This window comes from Gadus chalcogrammus, chromosome 6 (assembly GCF_026213295.1).
Source record: "Gadus chalcogrammus isolate NIFS_2021 chromosome 6, NIFS_Gcha_1.0, whole genome shotgun sequence".
NCBI lineage: Eukaryota > Metazoa > Chordata > Actinopteri > Gadiformes > Gadidae > Gadus > Gadus chalcogrammus.
This window is the reverse complement of record NC_079417.1, coordinates 10,452,571-10,466,923: the sequence shown is the minus strand read 5'-3', so window position 1 is coordinate 10,466,923 and position 14,353 is coordinate 10,452,571. Positions and strand designations below refer to the sequence as shown.

General features: G+C 39.7%; 2 protein-coding genes and 1 long non-coding RNA gene across 4 annotated transcripts; 1 reads left to right on the top strand and 2 right to left on the bottom strand.

Moving 5' to 3' along the window:
* Positions 1-1,705: 1,705 nt before the first annotated feature.
* On the bottom strand, positions 1,706-5,594 carry LOC130384672 (uncharacterized). The gene is made up of 6 exons (XM_056592978.1): positions 5,302-5,594; positions 5,015-5,225; positions 4,635-4,849; positions 3,995-4,148; positions 3,534-3,643; positions 1,706-3,446 (listed from the first exon to the last, which is right to left on the bottom strand). The coding sequence occupies exons 1-6, from the start codon at positions 5,584-5,586 to the stop codon at positions 3,141-3,143; spliced, it is 1,281 nt and encodes a 426-aa protein (XP_056448953.1). The 5' UTR covers positions 5,587-5,594; the 3' UTR covers positions 1,706-3,140.
* Positions 5,595-5,622: 28 nt separating this feature from the next.
* Positions 5,623-9,489, bottom strand: LOC130384671 (uncharacterized). Its single transcript, XR_008895898.1, has 4 exons — positions 8,586-9,489; positions 7,020-7,099; positions 5,935-6,053; positions 5,623-5,759 (listed from the first exon to the last, which is right to left on the bottom strand). It is a non-coding gene; the product is annotated as an uncharacterized LOC130384671 (long non-coding RNA).
* On the top strand, positions 8,190-12,641 carry LOC130384670 (uncharacterized). Of its 2 annotated transcripts, XM_056592975.1 has the most exons (3): positions 8,190-9,329; positions 10,045-10,143; positions 10,238-12,641. In XM_056592975.1, the coding sequence occupies exons 1-3, from the start codon at positions 8,940-8,942 to the stop codon at positions 12,368-12,370; spliced, it is 2,622 nt and encodes an 873-aa protein (XP_056448950.1). In that variant the 5' UTR covers positions 8,190-8,939; the 3' UTR covers positions 12,371-12,641. The 2 variants fall into 2 exon arrangements, with proteins under 2 accessions (XP_056448950.1, XP_056448951.1); XM_056592976.1 differs by lacking the exon at positions 8,190-9,329 and having other exon boundaries at positions 9,541-10,143.
* Positions 12,642-14,353: the final 1,712 nt, after the last annotated feature.

Here is a 14,353-nt window from a genome sequence, read left to right as displayed (position 1 = left end):
TTATTTTATTACTTATCCGTAGTGCTGGCGTCGTTAACATGTGATTATGCTCTCTCCCCCTTTTCTCTCCCCCCGCCCCCCGTCTCCCTTGAACGGCGGCGGATTCGTCCCCCCGCCTTGTCTACGGCGTGTGTGTCTCTGGCCTTGTTGACGTATCAGAAGGTTTTCATAGAGGTGGTTTGTTTTGTTGTTGTTTTTTATTCTGCGCTTGCCACAAAGCCTTTAATCTTTTAATCTGCGGCATGGAGCAAGTGCACGCAGCGGCAGAGATCATGTGAGGGTTTGGCGAAAGGTAAAGAACCAATGAATTACGCCTTGTAAAAGGGGTGGTGGGGGTGGGGAAAGGCACACACACAAACACAATGGAGGTGCATTCCCTGCGGGCTAAAAATAATCAATCGTTTTTTTGTAGGTGCACAAATACACCATAATAGCAGCCATTATTATTGGCCTCCTGAAGTTGTTAGCATGACAAATCTGCATTTTGCTCCTCATCTCCACGATGGTACATAAGGGACAATGCTGTTGTAGCTTTTGGCTTTCATAATCACCTCTAAACAACTGGATTAGAGTGATTTCCACCACATGGGAATAGAGGAAATCATAAATAAATGCACTATTTACAAGTATTTGTTTGTTGTTTCATTTTTGAATGATTTAAAAGTGAATGTGAGAGTTTGCTGTCTGGATTGATGGCACCAATTTAACACAATCAGCCTTGAAAAGCTGTTTTGAATATGAAGGCATTATTGTGGATTCTGCGTCATACTTTCACTGTATTTTCCCCTGTTTCCAGAATAATAAAAACCCATACCACAATAGGCTCACTGCAAAAAAGCGTGGTCAAATTTTAAGATATAAACACTCAAATCTATCAGAAAATGGCTTAAAAGTAGTGAAATTATCTGTCCATGCAGCAAGATAACTTTTCTTGACAAGTTGTCTTAAAATAAGCTGCCTCTAGACTAGAATTAAGCAGACTCTGGTAAGTGTTCTTGGTCTAATAATAAGTTCACAGATGCTAAATTCTAGATAATTATACTTATAACCAGTCTCTGTCTAGTATCATTGGTCTAATATTAAGTTCACAAATGCTAAATTCTAGATAATTATACTTATAACCAGTCTCTGTCTAGTATCCTTGGTCTAATATTAAGTTCACAAATGCTAAATTCTAGATAATTATACTTATAACCAGTCTCTGTCTAGTATCCTTGGTCTAATATTAAGTTCACAAATGCTAAATTCTAGATAATTATACTTATAACCAGTCTCTGTCTAGTATCCTTGGTCTAATATTAAGTTCACAAATGCTAAATTCTAGATAATTATACTTATAACCAGTCTCTGATTAGTATCCTTGGTCTAAGAATAAGTTCACAGATGCTCAATTCTAGATAATTATACTTATAACCAGTCTCTGATTAGTATCCTTGGTCTAATAATAAGTTCACAGATTCTAAATTCTAGATAATTATACTTATAACCAGTCTCTGATTAGTATCCTTGGTCTAATATTAAGTTCACATATGCTAAATTCTAGATAAAAATACTTATAACCAGTCTCTGGATAGTGTTTATGGCCTGAAAACAAGTTCACAGATGTTAAATTCTAGATAGAAGTACTTGAAATCAGTCTTACATTGTCAACACAATTAGTATAGTAGTTACTGGAAACAAGTTTCCTGATCTTAAATAAGGCAGTTATCCAGGAAGAGAGCATGTGCCAAAAAGCAGACCAATAAATTCATTCAAGTAACATCATAGGGGAAAACCAGTGTGTACCAACTAAAATGTAAATGTTGTGCTGTGTAATAAGGCACCACAAACCAGGATTAACAGTACATAGGTTATTGCTTTAATTTCTCGCCAATGTGAATTGCATTGAAATAAAAGTCAGTCAATGTGTAAAAGATTTTCAATGAGTCACTTAGCTTCCACAGGGAAGTTCAACTGGACCCAACAAATATGCCAAATATACAAATGAAACAAATGTACAAATATCAAATAAGCCAGCAACATTTTGGCTCATAGAATGGTATACAATATATAATTTAGATTAATTGGTATAATTTAGATGAATTGTAGTGGACTTCTCTAAATAATATTGCATAAAGATATAATTTTTTTTTACAGGTCCCATGACATGCCAACCGGTGTGGTGTGATTAGCCGTTACAAGCCGTTTTGGAAATCTGCCCCTTATGACAACACAGGTGGGTGTGTCCACCTAGAAGGATAGATGTCCAACGTTTGCTACAGTCCACTAGGTAGGCTGGTAGACTGATCTATCCAGCACACATCTGGTGGACACGCCCACCCGTGTGATGTCATAAGGGGCTGATTTCCAAAACGGCTTGTAACTATGGCAAGCCAACCCCGACAGAAATCGACCTCATGCCGTCACGTATCACCTTCATTACGCCGTAAAAAAACGTAAAAAATAACAGTGTTTTTTACGCAGTCAAGCGCAAAAGATGCGCTGTAATTTACGCCGCAATGAAGTCCTTCAAGAGCATGCGTAAAAAACGCAGTTTAGAGCATCAAACCGCCCTCTAAACGGCTCTCTCAGCCAATGCATTTGGTCTGCTAGTCTTGATCAGCGATTGGGCGCAAACACTACAAATGCATTGGCTGAGAGAAAAGAAGGGCAGAGATTATTAGCATACTAGAGACGCCGTATTTTACGCGCGCTCTTAAAGGACTTCATTGCGGCGTAAAAAGCGGCGCATTTTTTGCGCATGACGGCGTAAAAAACAGTTTTTCTACATTTTACAGCGTTTTTTACGGCGTAATGAAGTTGATACGTGACTGAATTAGGTTGTTTTCTGTCGGGGTTGGCTTTCCATCTGTAACGGCTAATCCCACCACACCTGATGGCATGTCATGGGACCTTTAAATACTTTCCTGTGAATAAATTCAGCACACGCATAATAAATGCTAGCAATGTGCAATCAAGAGCAGGATATTGCATAAAAAGAAACTGCAAACAAACGTTAACCCCCCCCGTGAAATTATTTTAACCTGTTCAAACTGAAGGTTACAAAGGGAACAAATATTTTTGCAGAAGCAACATTTTTATGAACAACCAATGTTTTTCTGTATTTGGATATTACAGGAGAAATTTAAGCATGGCTTGATCTAATTCTTAACAAACGACTTCCATTCATTCATAGCCTTCTTGTACGCCGTTGTGGCATCCCGATCATGAATTGCATCATGAAGCACCTCAGTCTGAATTACAGACAGAAGTGTGGAAACAAACTTCGGATAGGTCAAGTGAAGGGTGTAGTAGTAGGCCATCAATGAAAGCATACCATTGAAGACATCTTCCAGGGTACTCACAGGGGAGTTGCCAATTGCGAGAATGCAGGTACTGCCGTCGTATAGAAGGACTGGGGAGGACAGTTGGCGTTTCTCAAGGTACTTGTTGGGATCCTCATTTTCCTACAGATTGACCAAATGTGAAAAAAGTCAGGATGTGGAGCATAATAGAGTAAAAACAATGTGGACACTACACAACCTAGTTCTCACCTCAAGGACATGAATTAATGCTTCACTGGCTCCTCCGAGACGTTTTGGTGGTGGTGTTGGTGATGGGAAGAGGGATGGTAATGCCTTCAGAAGGGCAATGGTGAAATCCGCTGGGTGGAAGCAATGTCAGAACAAGAGAAAACTCATTATGCATTGAACCTTACAATAATACTCTACTTCATAGAACTTTAACATTCGACATAGCAAATTTATCACATAAAAGTTACTTCAGTAAACAGCATACATGAACGGCAAAATGTCGTTTGCCTCCTCTTTCCATTCACTTTATATGGGAACAGATGAATCTGTAGAGACCGGGCATGACCCCTTGGTCCAACTGTTACCACATAAAGAGAACAGCATGGAATAGACCGGTTTCCAGTCCATATGTCAGATACACTATGCACATATTCTGCACATGATTTGATAGATTACAATGCAGATTATAATACAGAACATACCTCCAGCCATATCCACAGGAATGGGGGGTTTTAGGACCTTCTTCCACAGACCATAGAATTGGACATTGGTACAGAAGGTCTGCCATCTTTTCTTGGTATCGTCAATGTATTTACTGTTGGCGCCACCAAGGATACGCCCAAGCTCGTCAACTGCCTACAAGACAAAATTCGGCATACAGCAAATATACAAACTTGGTGTCTGTGCTGTGATCAATGGAAAACAGCTAAAGGACAATTCCAGCGCAAAATTCACCTAGGGTTTGTTGGTATATCATTACGAGTTTGAACAATTGCAGGGATTTGTTTTTATGGCATCTGGATTTAACTAAAATACCGCTAATTACCTCCTAATTCTAGCTGTGGGGACACTGGGTAAAAACAAACTAAATCGCTATTTCTTGTTAATTGTATAGAAATAGCGATTTCTTTTTACTTTACCCGCTGCCCCCACAGAGGTAATTAGCGGCATACGCTGAAGGCAAATTACATTCAGATGCCGTCAAAACAAATCCCTGCAATCGTTCGAACTCATATTGATGTACTAACACACCCTAGGTTTGTTCATTTTGCGCCAGAATTGTCAGACATGAAGACGGCAGAAGTGTCTGCTTCAAATGTTAGAAGGTGCAAAATTACTTACATGTCGGGGATCTCTAAAACATGGATATGCATCCATAATCTTGGCTGCCTTGTCTTCTTCCTTTGTTGCATCAGAATCAATAAAGGCCCGTCTGGCCTCGAACTCCAAGTCCAAAATCTGAGCAACATCACTTCCATTTGGCTTAGACTTAGGTTTGCTGTACATGGTCTGCAATGTCTGATAGTGCCTTGCTTGTGTTTTGCGGCTGTCCTGGTCTTAACATACAACACCAAAGAAAAGGTCAAATACAAGGACATTTATTCATGCCCCTAGAAAGGCTTTAAAAAAAGTTAAAATGGGTTCATGATAACGGGTCTTTACAAACAAAATCGTATTGTGGTGGAATATTTTAGCACTCATTTACTTCTCCATTGGCATACCTTGGCTTAGCTCAGCATCGTTATCATCGCTGTCCGGCAGAATTACTGTTGAAGCAACCGACAAATTGGTTGAAGCATCACTGTCATCTTCAAGACTTGACTCAAGGAGAGACCTCTTCTTAGGTACCCCCCGTTGTGGCATTCGTCCTTGCCTTTTTCTTGGGGACTTGATGTTTTGGATACGCTTATACATTTTAGAGTACACAGTCAGCTGTAGGAAAGAAATGTTTGAGTCATTACTCCACAGCCTAACCCACTACATTATTTGAAATAGAAAAGGCACTTACATAAGGCGTGTTTGATGAGTCTTGCAGCATAGGGTAATAATCAACAATCTTCTCAGCCACTGCCTGAATTTCCCTTTTTGAAGGGTACATCTGTTCATGACACGAACTACTGGCACGGAGGATAGCCACCATGCTGGTTACAGTGTTCCTTATCAGTCTGCAAAATAGGTCTTTAGACATCTTGCACTGTGACCCTTTCCCACTGCGTAGCAGTTCAAAATACTGGCTCCGAACCAAGTCAAGTTCTGAATCGGTGTATACCACATACTCAGGAGGGTCCGGCATTTTTACGGTTTTCTGGTGATGGCTTTTGGGGTGGAGGTCCGTGGCGGGCTTGGCCACATGGCACTTGTGGATGACTGGCTTGGCAGGCTTGGTAACATGGCATGTGTGGATGGCTGGCTTGGCAACATGGATGGCTGATCAATGGCTTCTCTCACTGCATTCTCACTCTGTTCCTGCAATTAAATCAAATTTGCTATTAAGGGTTACAGTGTGGTGTCAGAAAAACCCTTTGCCAGAAAAACAATCTACACTTTGCCAGTAATAACTGTTTATCCTCTTTAGTTTTGCCAATTATCCTACAGACCTTGAACAGCCAGGTTCTCTTTAGCCACATATGTGGACATTTACCTTTGGATGAATGTGATCCCACAACTTCTTTCTTCGCAGAAAGTTCTGTGGTCCAGGAAGAAGATCCAAAAGATCCTCCCGAGAGAGGGTTTTTAAAACCCCTTCATCAACATCAGCAGCTTTAAAAATACAGGAAGAGGAAACATAATCAGCTTCACTATCAAACCATGATTTCCTTTTTTTCAATGCACCCTCATTTTAACAGCAACTGTCAAAAATTCCTATTACTCATTAAATGCCATAATGATGATCCATTAGGTTGACCTGGATGATGGTTACTAACTAATTTGACTCTGGACAGCCAAATGTGACCTTCACCAACAGGGCTATGGATGAATTTACACCAAACTCTCCCTTTAACATTAACATTATTTTGGGATCCACTCCCTATTAGAGCACCATGTCTACTTTCCATGAAAACCATTGTATTTGATACAATAAAAATACATTGCAAACTGCTCTCTATGGCATATGCTAGGGTGGGACATGTTTCATTACAAGTTTATATCCCATCTAGATAACATAGGCTTTTAAAATAAATCCTTTAGGGCACTACCGTGGCCTACTAGATGCACTACAGACCCCTACCTAGAAGGAACAGGCAAGCAAACATGCTTAAGTATTTCAAATTTGACTGGCCCTACTCTACTGCATGCAAGAGTTCTCTGCAATTTGAGTTTTGAACCCCATTGCTGAGAAAGCTGTTGATTGTGACACACAGATAATATAATGAAACCTACAGAAAATATTGCTCAGAAGCTGATATGGGTACATTTTTGCTAGAACGCAAAATCTGTCAGCTTATTATTTTGATCTCCGGTACGTTACCGAGTGGTACTATTTTTTGACTGACAGCCAGGTGGACTAGCTACTTTTGATGCAAGTCGTAGATAACGGATGCAACTAATCATCCCCAGTACTACACAAAGTAGGCTAGCTAAGTTTGCTATCTCTGCAAATAAGATGCACGTTCCTCCACGATGCCAACAGAGCCCGCACTCATGGACTCGTTTACTCTTATCTAGCCTACACAGTTAGATTAGCATGCACCCACTAATACTTTATATAAACCAAATACATTTTACCTTGTAACACAGACAGTGTTGTGACATCCAAGTCATCCATGCTCGACAGCTGCGCCGTAGTTCTCCAGCTCTGAATATCCCTGTCCCAAAAACAGAATCAAGTTCAGAAAAGCTTGTCTGGGTTAGTTACCTACAGTGGTGGACAAAGTACTCAGACCACGTACTTGAGTAAAAGTTGAGACATGTGCAAAATATTACTACAGTAAAAGTGGAAATACTCCCTTGAAACGTCGACTTCAGTAAAAGTATAAAAGTACCTGCTTCAAATTAACTTAAGTATCAAATAGTAAAAGTAATTTGGTGTAATATAGTTCCAATGTCCTGCTATGTCCTTTAAACACTGTCAAATCATTTAAGGTAAAAAATATTTTACCCTATTTGATACTAATATCATTTGAAACTAGAAAATGCAGATCCTTCAGATGATATAGTGAGGTTGAAAATATGTTTTAGAAAAGTCACATAGATGTAAAGAAATGTTCAAGTGTGTGTGTGTGTGTGTGTGTGTGTGTGTGTGTGTGTGTGTGTGTGTGTGTGTGTGTGTGTGTGTGTGTGTGTGTGTGTGTGTGTGTGTGTGTGTGTGTGTGTGTGTGTGTGTGTGTGGAGACAGCCACAGAAAAAGTATGTTTGGTACATGAGCTAAAATAAAACAACCCTCAAAAGTCAAAATCCATAATAGGAATCGGGGGGATTACTTTTCACAAGTAAGATTTAACATTACCGTACTATTGGTATAATTGGTATTGAATAATAAAACACGCCAAACCATGTGGCCTTTATCATAGCTACACGTATGACAAAAAAACGCATGAAAATCAGTGGTATTCAGTGAGGTATGATTAATTAAATGCGCTGACAGTTCATTGCTCCAGCCAAATGGATTACAGAGTGGAGCGGATGACCACTCCAAGATGGCAGCCCCGCGTCTCGTCAGTGCCAGTAGGCGGTAGCATTCGATGCTCCGTCTATCATATATAGCTGTGTTCGAAATCGTCCCCTATACACTCGTTCCCTATTCCCTATATAGTGTACATTATATAGTGCACTATATAGGGAATAGGGAACGAGATTTCGAACACAGCTTGATGTCTATGGTTTTGAGTACATCATCCGGGTCCTTTCGGTACTTATTTTCGCCCGATTTGAATCGGAACGGCATTCGCATTCAAACTTAGGCTACAAGTACGGATAGTATGGACATTGGAACAACTATGTAGAAGGCCCCTTGCCTCTAGCCATATAAACGGGGACAAACGCCGGATATATACCAATCATATTTCCAAATCGAATAATAATTTTAACGTATAACGTAACCGTTCAAGATTGACAGGGTGTTTCTAGGTTAAATATAATAGTTATTCAAGTACAGTAACGAATGGCTTGTTCTTCGTTACTGTCCACCACTGGTTAATGATTAACACATCAGCTATGTGGATGGCTAGCTAGACAGAATTTTTTTAAATTGTAGCTGGCTGTTACCAAATGAATGTGAATGTGGAAACATATCCTCAGTGAAACAACATAGTCCTAAAACAATTTTGCACGACAAAGCAGCATAATACTTACGTTAAAATTGCGTTCAGTTGAAATTGACTCGTCGTCGTCGATAACTTTTCCTTACTGCGTCAGTCCCGTTTTGGCGCCGAGTTTGTTCACCTCACTGACGTCATTCAGATGTGACGGACAGTCGGCGCAGAAGATTTAAAATATATATATATATTTTTTTTTTTTCAGAGAATCTTGAGGATTGTTTGTGAATTCTACGTTGTCTTATATGTAATAATATACATGTTTTTTTTACACAATTGCTTTGACGGTTAACCAATCGGGAGATCGGGAGGAAGGCCAAACAGGAAGCAGGGTAGCCCAGCAGTGAAACCCTAGAACCGCCAAAATCACAGATCAACCTCGTCAGAAGACATGTCGGTGTGGCGCTGCATGATCTGTATCATTTTTGTGGCTTTTAGATTGAAGAATCTTCTTAGCCACATCAATGTCACACATGGTCGTAATGCAGAATTTTGGGTTTTCTGTGGGATTGATGGCTGTGAGCAAGAGTTCAGAGTTTTTAACTCATTTTATCGTCACCTGAAACGAACGCATCCCCTGTATGTAACGTCTGGATGTCCACCATGTCAATGGAGAACGACACCCACATCCGCACCACCTTTATTAGAAAACTTCGGCGTATCGATATTTGGCAATTCTATGACTCCTTCCATGGACAGCTCCATGGAATCATCACCTGACCTTCTCGAACTTGGAACGCAGGACCCACCAGAGATGCCTGAGGCCCAATCAAGCAATGCAGTAAGTTTGCAGTTGAGCCTAGTTCTGCTATCTTGTCTATGTGCTGGGGGAATGTGACGTGTAGAAGTTGTTAGAATTACGAATTTGAATTTCATTTAAAAACTCTATAGAGCTCGTAAGTCGCCATTGCTCATGGGACCTATGAGACCGAAAAAAATGAAGAGAATGGAGAGAAAGTAATTATTTCTGATCCCAGTCTTTATATGCCCACGTTTACACATGTTTGTGGATTTAAATGATAATTTTTCATGCAAAGAAAACTATAATTTAGCGGGTAGGAGTTTGATACGGTTAGTTTTTGTGTGGGGCGCTTTGTGGACTACAACTCCCGCTTCTCTCGACACGTATGATAGACGTCACCACCACTCGCAAACAGATCCCGCTAAATTATAGTTTTCTTTGCATGAAAAATTATCATTTAAATCCACAAACAACATATGTGTAATCCGGGGCATATAAAGACTGGGATCAGAAAATAATTACTTTCTCTCCATTGACTCCCATTCATTGTTTTCGGTCTCATGGGTCCCATGAGCAATGGCGACTTACGAGCTCTATAGGATCGAAGCTCTAAGCAGCTAATATAAGCTATCAGTTTACACTTTCAATAAATGATTTAAAATTGACTTGCTAAGTGGGATTTAAATTTAAAGTCCTATTTGGAACTACAAATGGCCAATAGCATAGCCTAAGTTGTATTTGTGTGATTTATCAGGGAGAAGCTGCAGCTCCAACATCTGTCACCGGGCCTGACATTGCCAGATCTGCAGCAGCTTTTGCCATAAGTGTTCGTGAACAATGCCACCTGTCACAGGTAAGCATTTCCAGTGTTCCACTCTACAATAGTTATTGGATATGCTAAACATAATGGCAATCCCTTGTAACAACTTAAACTTAAAACTTCACAGAGGACTGTCAACAACATCATCACAGGGGTACAGCAATATCAAGCCACTCTTCTGGAAACATTGAGGAATAAAATGAGAGAAGTATTTGAAGAACACACCGGGACATCTCAGCTTCAAGATGCAGCACTGGCTACATTTGATAATTTCATTGATCCCTTCTCCACTACTACAAATGGACTGGAAAGAGCTGTTTCAGAACATTTCAGTCCAGTGAGTCCAGAAGAAGTCGTTGTCTCTCAGACAATTTGTCGGGTCAAAAAGGGCAGTTCAAGAGTTATGGCCATACGAAAAAGAGGTTTTTACTATGTGCCACTAATTGAAAGCCTTAAGCAACTTCTTTCTGATTCGCGAATCTTTACCATGTTTAATACTGTACCACCAAGAAGCCGAGAGGGATACTTGTATGACTTTGTTGATGGGGATATGTTCAGAAACCATCCATTGTATTCTAGGAAGCCCAACGCATTGCAATTAATTCTGTATACAGATGAGATCGAAATATGCAATCCCCTGGGTTCTTACACTAGAGCAAACAAATTGTTAATGGTTTATTACAGCTTAGGTAATATTGATCCCAAATTTAGGTCTAAATTAGCAGCAATACGACTCCTGGCTATTGCAAAAGCTGAATATGTGAAGAAGTGGGGTGTTGATGCGGTTTTACAAAGAATTCTGAAAGACATGGATTTACTCTATAATGGTGTTAAAATTGAAACAAAAAACGGTGATATGGACTTATATGGTGCTGTGATAGCTTTGTGTGGAGACACACTTGCCCAACATGAGCTTGCTGGGTTTAAAGAAGGGGTTGGTTTTGCGTATCGCAAGTGCAGGCACTGCGAATGTACTTTTGAAGATATGCAAACAAGTTTTGATGAGAATGAGTTTGTCCAAAGAACTCATGCGAAGCACATTAGGCAATGTTTTGAAATAGATAAAGCCAGCACAGATAATTTACAGGCCAACCTCAAAACCACTTATGGAATAAACAGAAGGAGCAGACTTATTGATTTTCCTGCATTTGATATAATCCAACAAACTCCTCAGGATATAATGCACGTAATCTTTGAAGGTGTCGCACCGATGGAAATTAAGCTTGTGTTAAAAAAACTTATTTTGTCAGGAGACATAGAATTAGATGCATTCAATTCGGCTCTTCAGAATTTTCCTTATTCACCTCTTGATGTACGTGATAAGCCTTGCCCTATCAGTGTGACCACTTTAACTTCTAATGACAACAAATTGAAGCAAACATGTGGGCAGATGTTAATACTTATAAAAATACTACCTTTTCTTTGGGGAGATGTGGACAATGAGTATGTTACATTTATTAATACATTGATTGAAATAGTACAGATAGTACTTGCTCCAGTAATTTCTTTACAAACAATATCACAGCTCAAAATTATGATCGAAAAACATTTGAATCAATTCAAACACCTTTTCCCTGAGAGTAATGTAATACCTAAGCAGCATTACATGTTGCATCTACCCAGTCAAATCAAATCCCTTGGTCCTTTGATAAGATGCATGTGCATGCGATTTGAAGCAAAGCACAGTTATTTTAAGCAGTGGGCTTCAAAATTGAATTTTAAAAATGTTTGTAAGTCACTAGCTAAACATAATCAGTTCCTTGAGTGTTGTCAGAATGAAATTGGCTGTGAGCATCCTATTTTTGCAAATGAGAGAGAATTAGGGCCTATTTCCGAGGTTGCAAATCTACAGTACATTCAAGCTAAATTTAGAGACTTTTTGGGCATGGAGATTTCAGAGAATGTTGTATCAGTTAAATGGCTCATCCTTAATGGAAATAAATACATAAGTGGGAAGTCTTTGATTATCACTCACGTGGATGATCATTTGCCTGTGTTTGGATTGGTGAAAGGCATTTTTATGGTAAATTCCTTTTTTAGTGCTTTTGAAACTATACCATATGAAACCTTAACCTTTGACAAAGATTTCTGTGCCTACAAAGTGACAATTCCCGCTCTTGCCCAAGCAACGGAACTAGTGCATGACCTCATTGATCATACCTCATATTTCTCTGTTTCTTTCAAAGGAAGTGTGTTTGTCCCAATAAAATATAATCTAAGTGACATAATTGCTGACCGAAATGGCCCTAGCACTTCATGAGGTCATTATATCTATCATTATGTAATAATTGTTACTTGGTACAGATTTTTTTTATTTTTGATTATTTTTCAAAAAACGTTTGAGGAGTGGAAATCCATCCCTTTCGGGTTGTTCTTACTTTTGAAGAAAAAATAATAATTTCATTACTTGCCAAGTGGCAACAAAATATGAGGTGTCATTTAACTCTGTTACCCTGTTAGCCTACTCATGTAGTCACATTTTGTTTCAATGGAGATTCCTTTGTTTGAACCTGTTGGGGATCAATCCCTTTGTTGGGTCTATTACTTTTGAATAAAAGTTGTATTTTTCTTAAAAAAAAATGTCACTCTTATATCAAGCAAGTCTTTATCACTGGATCTAGAAACAAGTTGGGTGTGGCAGGGGGAAAATATGGGAAATGGATTTTATCTTCTTTTAAGAGTAAATTGACTAAATTTAAGATATTCTGACTAGTTGAGTCATGGAAGAAATATATTAGTTACTTTTTAAGATTATACAACCAATTCAGAACTGATAAATAGATAATAAATCTTAAAAGAAGATGAATAACTTGATATATGTTTTTAAATCTTGGCAAGTTCAGGGAAATTTGCAGTGCTCAGACACGTATACGTAAGGGGAACAGGGTGTCAAAGTTTCAACACGGTAATGTTTATAATAAGGACAAGGACATACCGCCGCAGTACTGCCGAGCCCAGAGGCAGGGCTGCTGTTTGTATATGGCCTCAAACCCCAGAGACAGTAATAGAGAGATGACAACCAAGAAGAGAGGGAAAGAATAAAAGACGAGGGAAAGAGAGAGAGATATTCAAAAAGTAAGGACAGGGCTGAAGCTTTAAAAAGAGCAAGAAAAAAAAAGCATATATATAGGGGGCCACAGGGTTCCCAGAATGCACTCTGTTTCTACCTGTCATTTTCCTGTTGGCAGGGGTTGCCAGCTCCAGCGTGAGGCGTCACAAGGCTGCGGTCCCCGCTCTGATACCAGAACATTAGATGTGGTGTGTTTGTGCCCCAGGGATCGCTGCGCCTCATCCTCTGTTTGGGGTACTTTGTCAGATGACTCAGTCTGTGTGATTTATGAGCTCGGGAAAGGTTGCATTTTCGGCGCGCGTGGACGTCCGCATAGTAAATGGAGAAATTCTGAATTTATTAACATACAATGAATGATGATTAATGTTTTGGTATAGATCATGCTCTCTTTTTAGATGCCTCAGTGTGGGGGTGATATATATGGCAATAAAAAGATATGTATGTACTCAAAACCACATTGCTTGAGTGTGGGGTCTATGGCGGTTTTAATACCTGCTCTTCTCTGGATGCCTGGTTAATGGCAGTGTTGTTAAGCTTCCTGCTCTTCCTGGAGCAGCTCCACAGACGTTAATACATGAACGGCACAAGGTACCTCTTCTTCACGCATTGTCAACGCACACACACACGCACATACACATGGGCACACGCACACAAACACACACACACACACAGGCACACACGGTTACACACAAAGACACACATACACATACTGAACCGCGCTCCTCTTTGGCACCAGCACCTTGCATAGTCAATGAGGAAGAGTGCAAATTAAGAACAGCGTGCGGTGGGGGGGGGGGGGAGTCTGTGCAAAAGAATGCAATTTAGACCGATATCAGGAAAGATTTAGAGATTCATTCGTCAAATATCCCCACGATTATTAACTTTTGTATTCCATAACACATCCCGTGTACTCCTCATCAGCTTTTTCAATATCCTTTTTCAAATACATACCCGCAATGCATTATGGGTGTGTTCACCTGAGGCCAATTATCGCGGTGAGTAGTGGCGAAGCAGGGTTTCTTATACCTTCTAGCTCTGAGACGTATACCATATATATATATAAATATATATATATATTTAGGTACACAGTGAATGTCACACATCTGAACCAATAGAGGCATCTATATGCAGAAGCATGCTTCTGGCAGAGTTTTTGGGAAGCCGGTCCGTCTG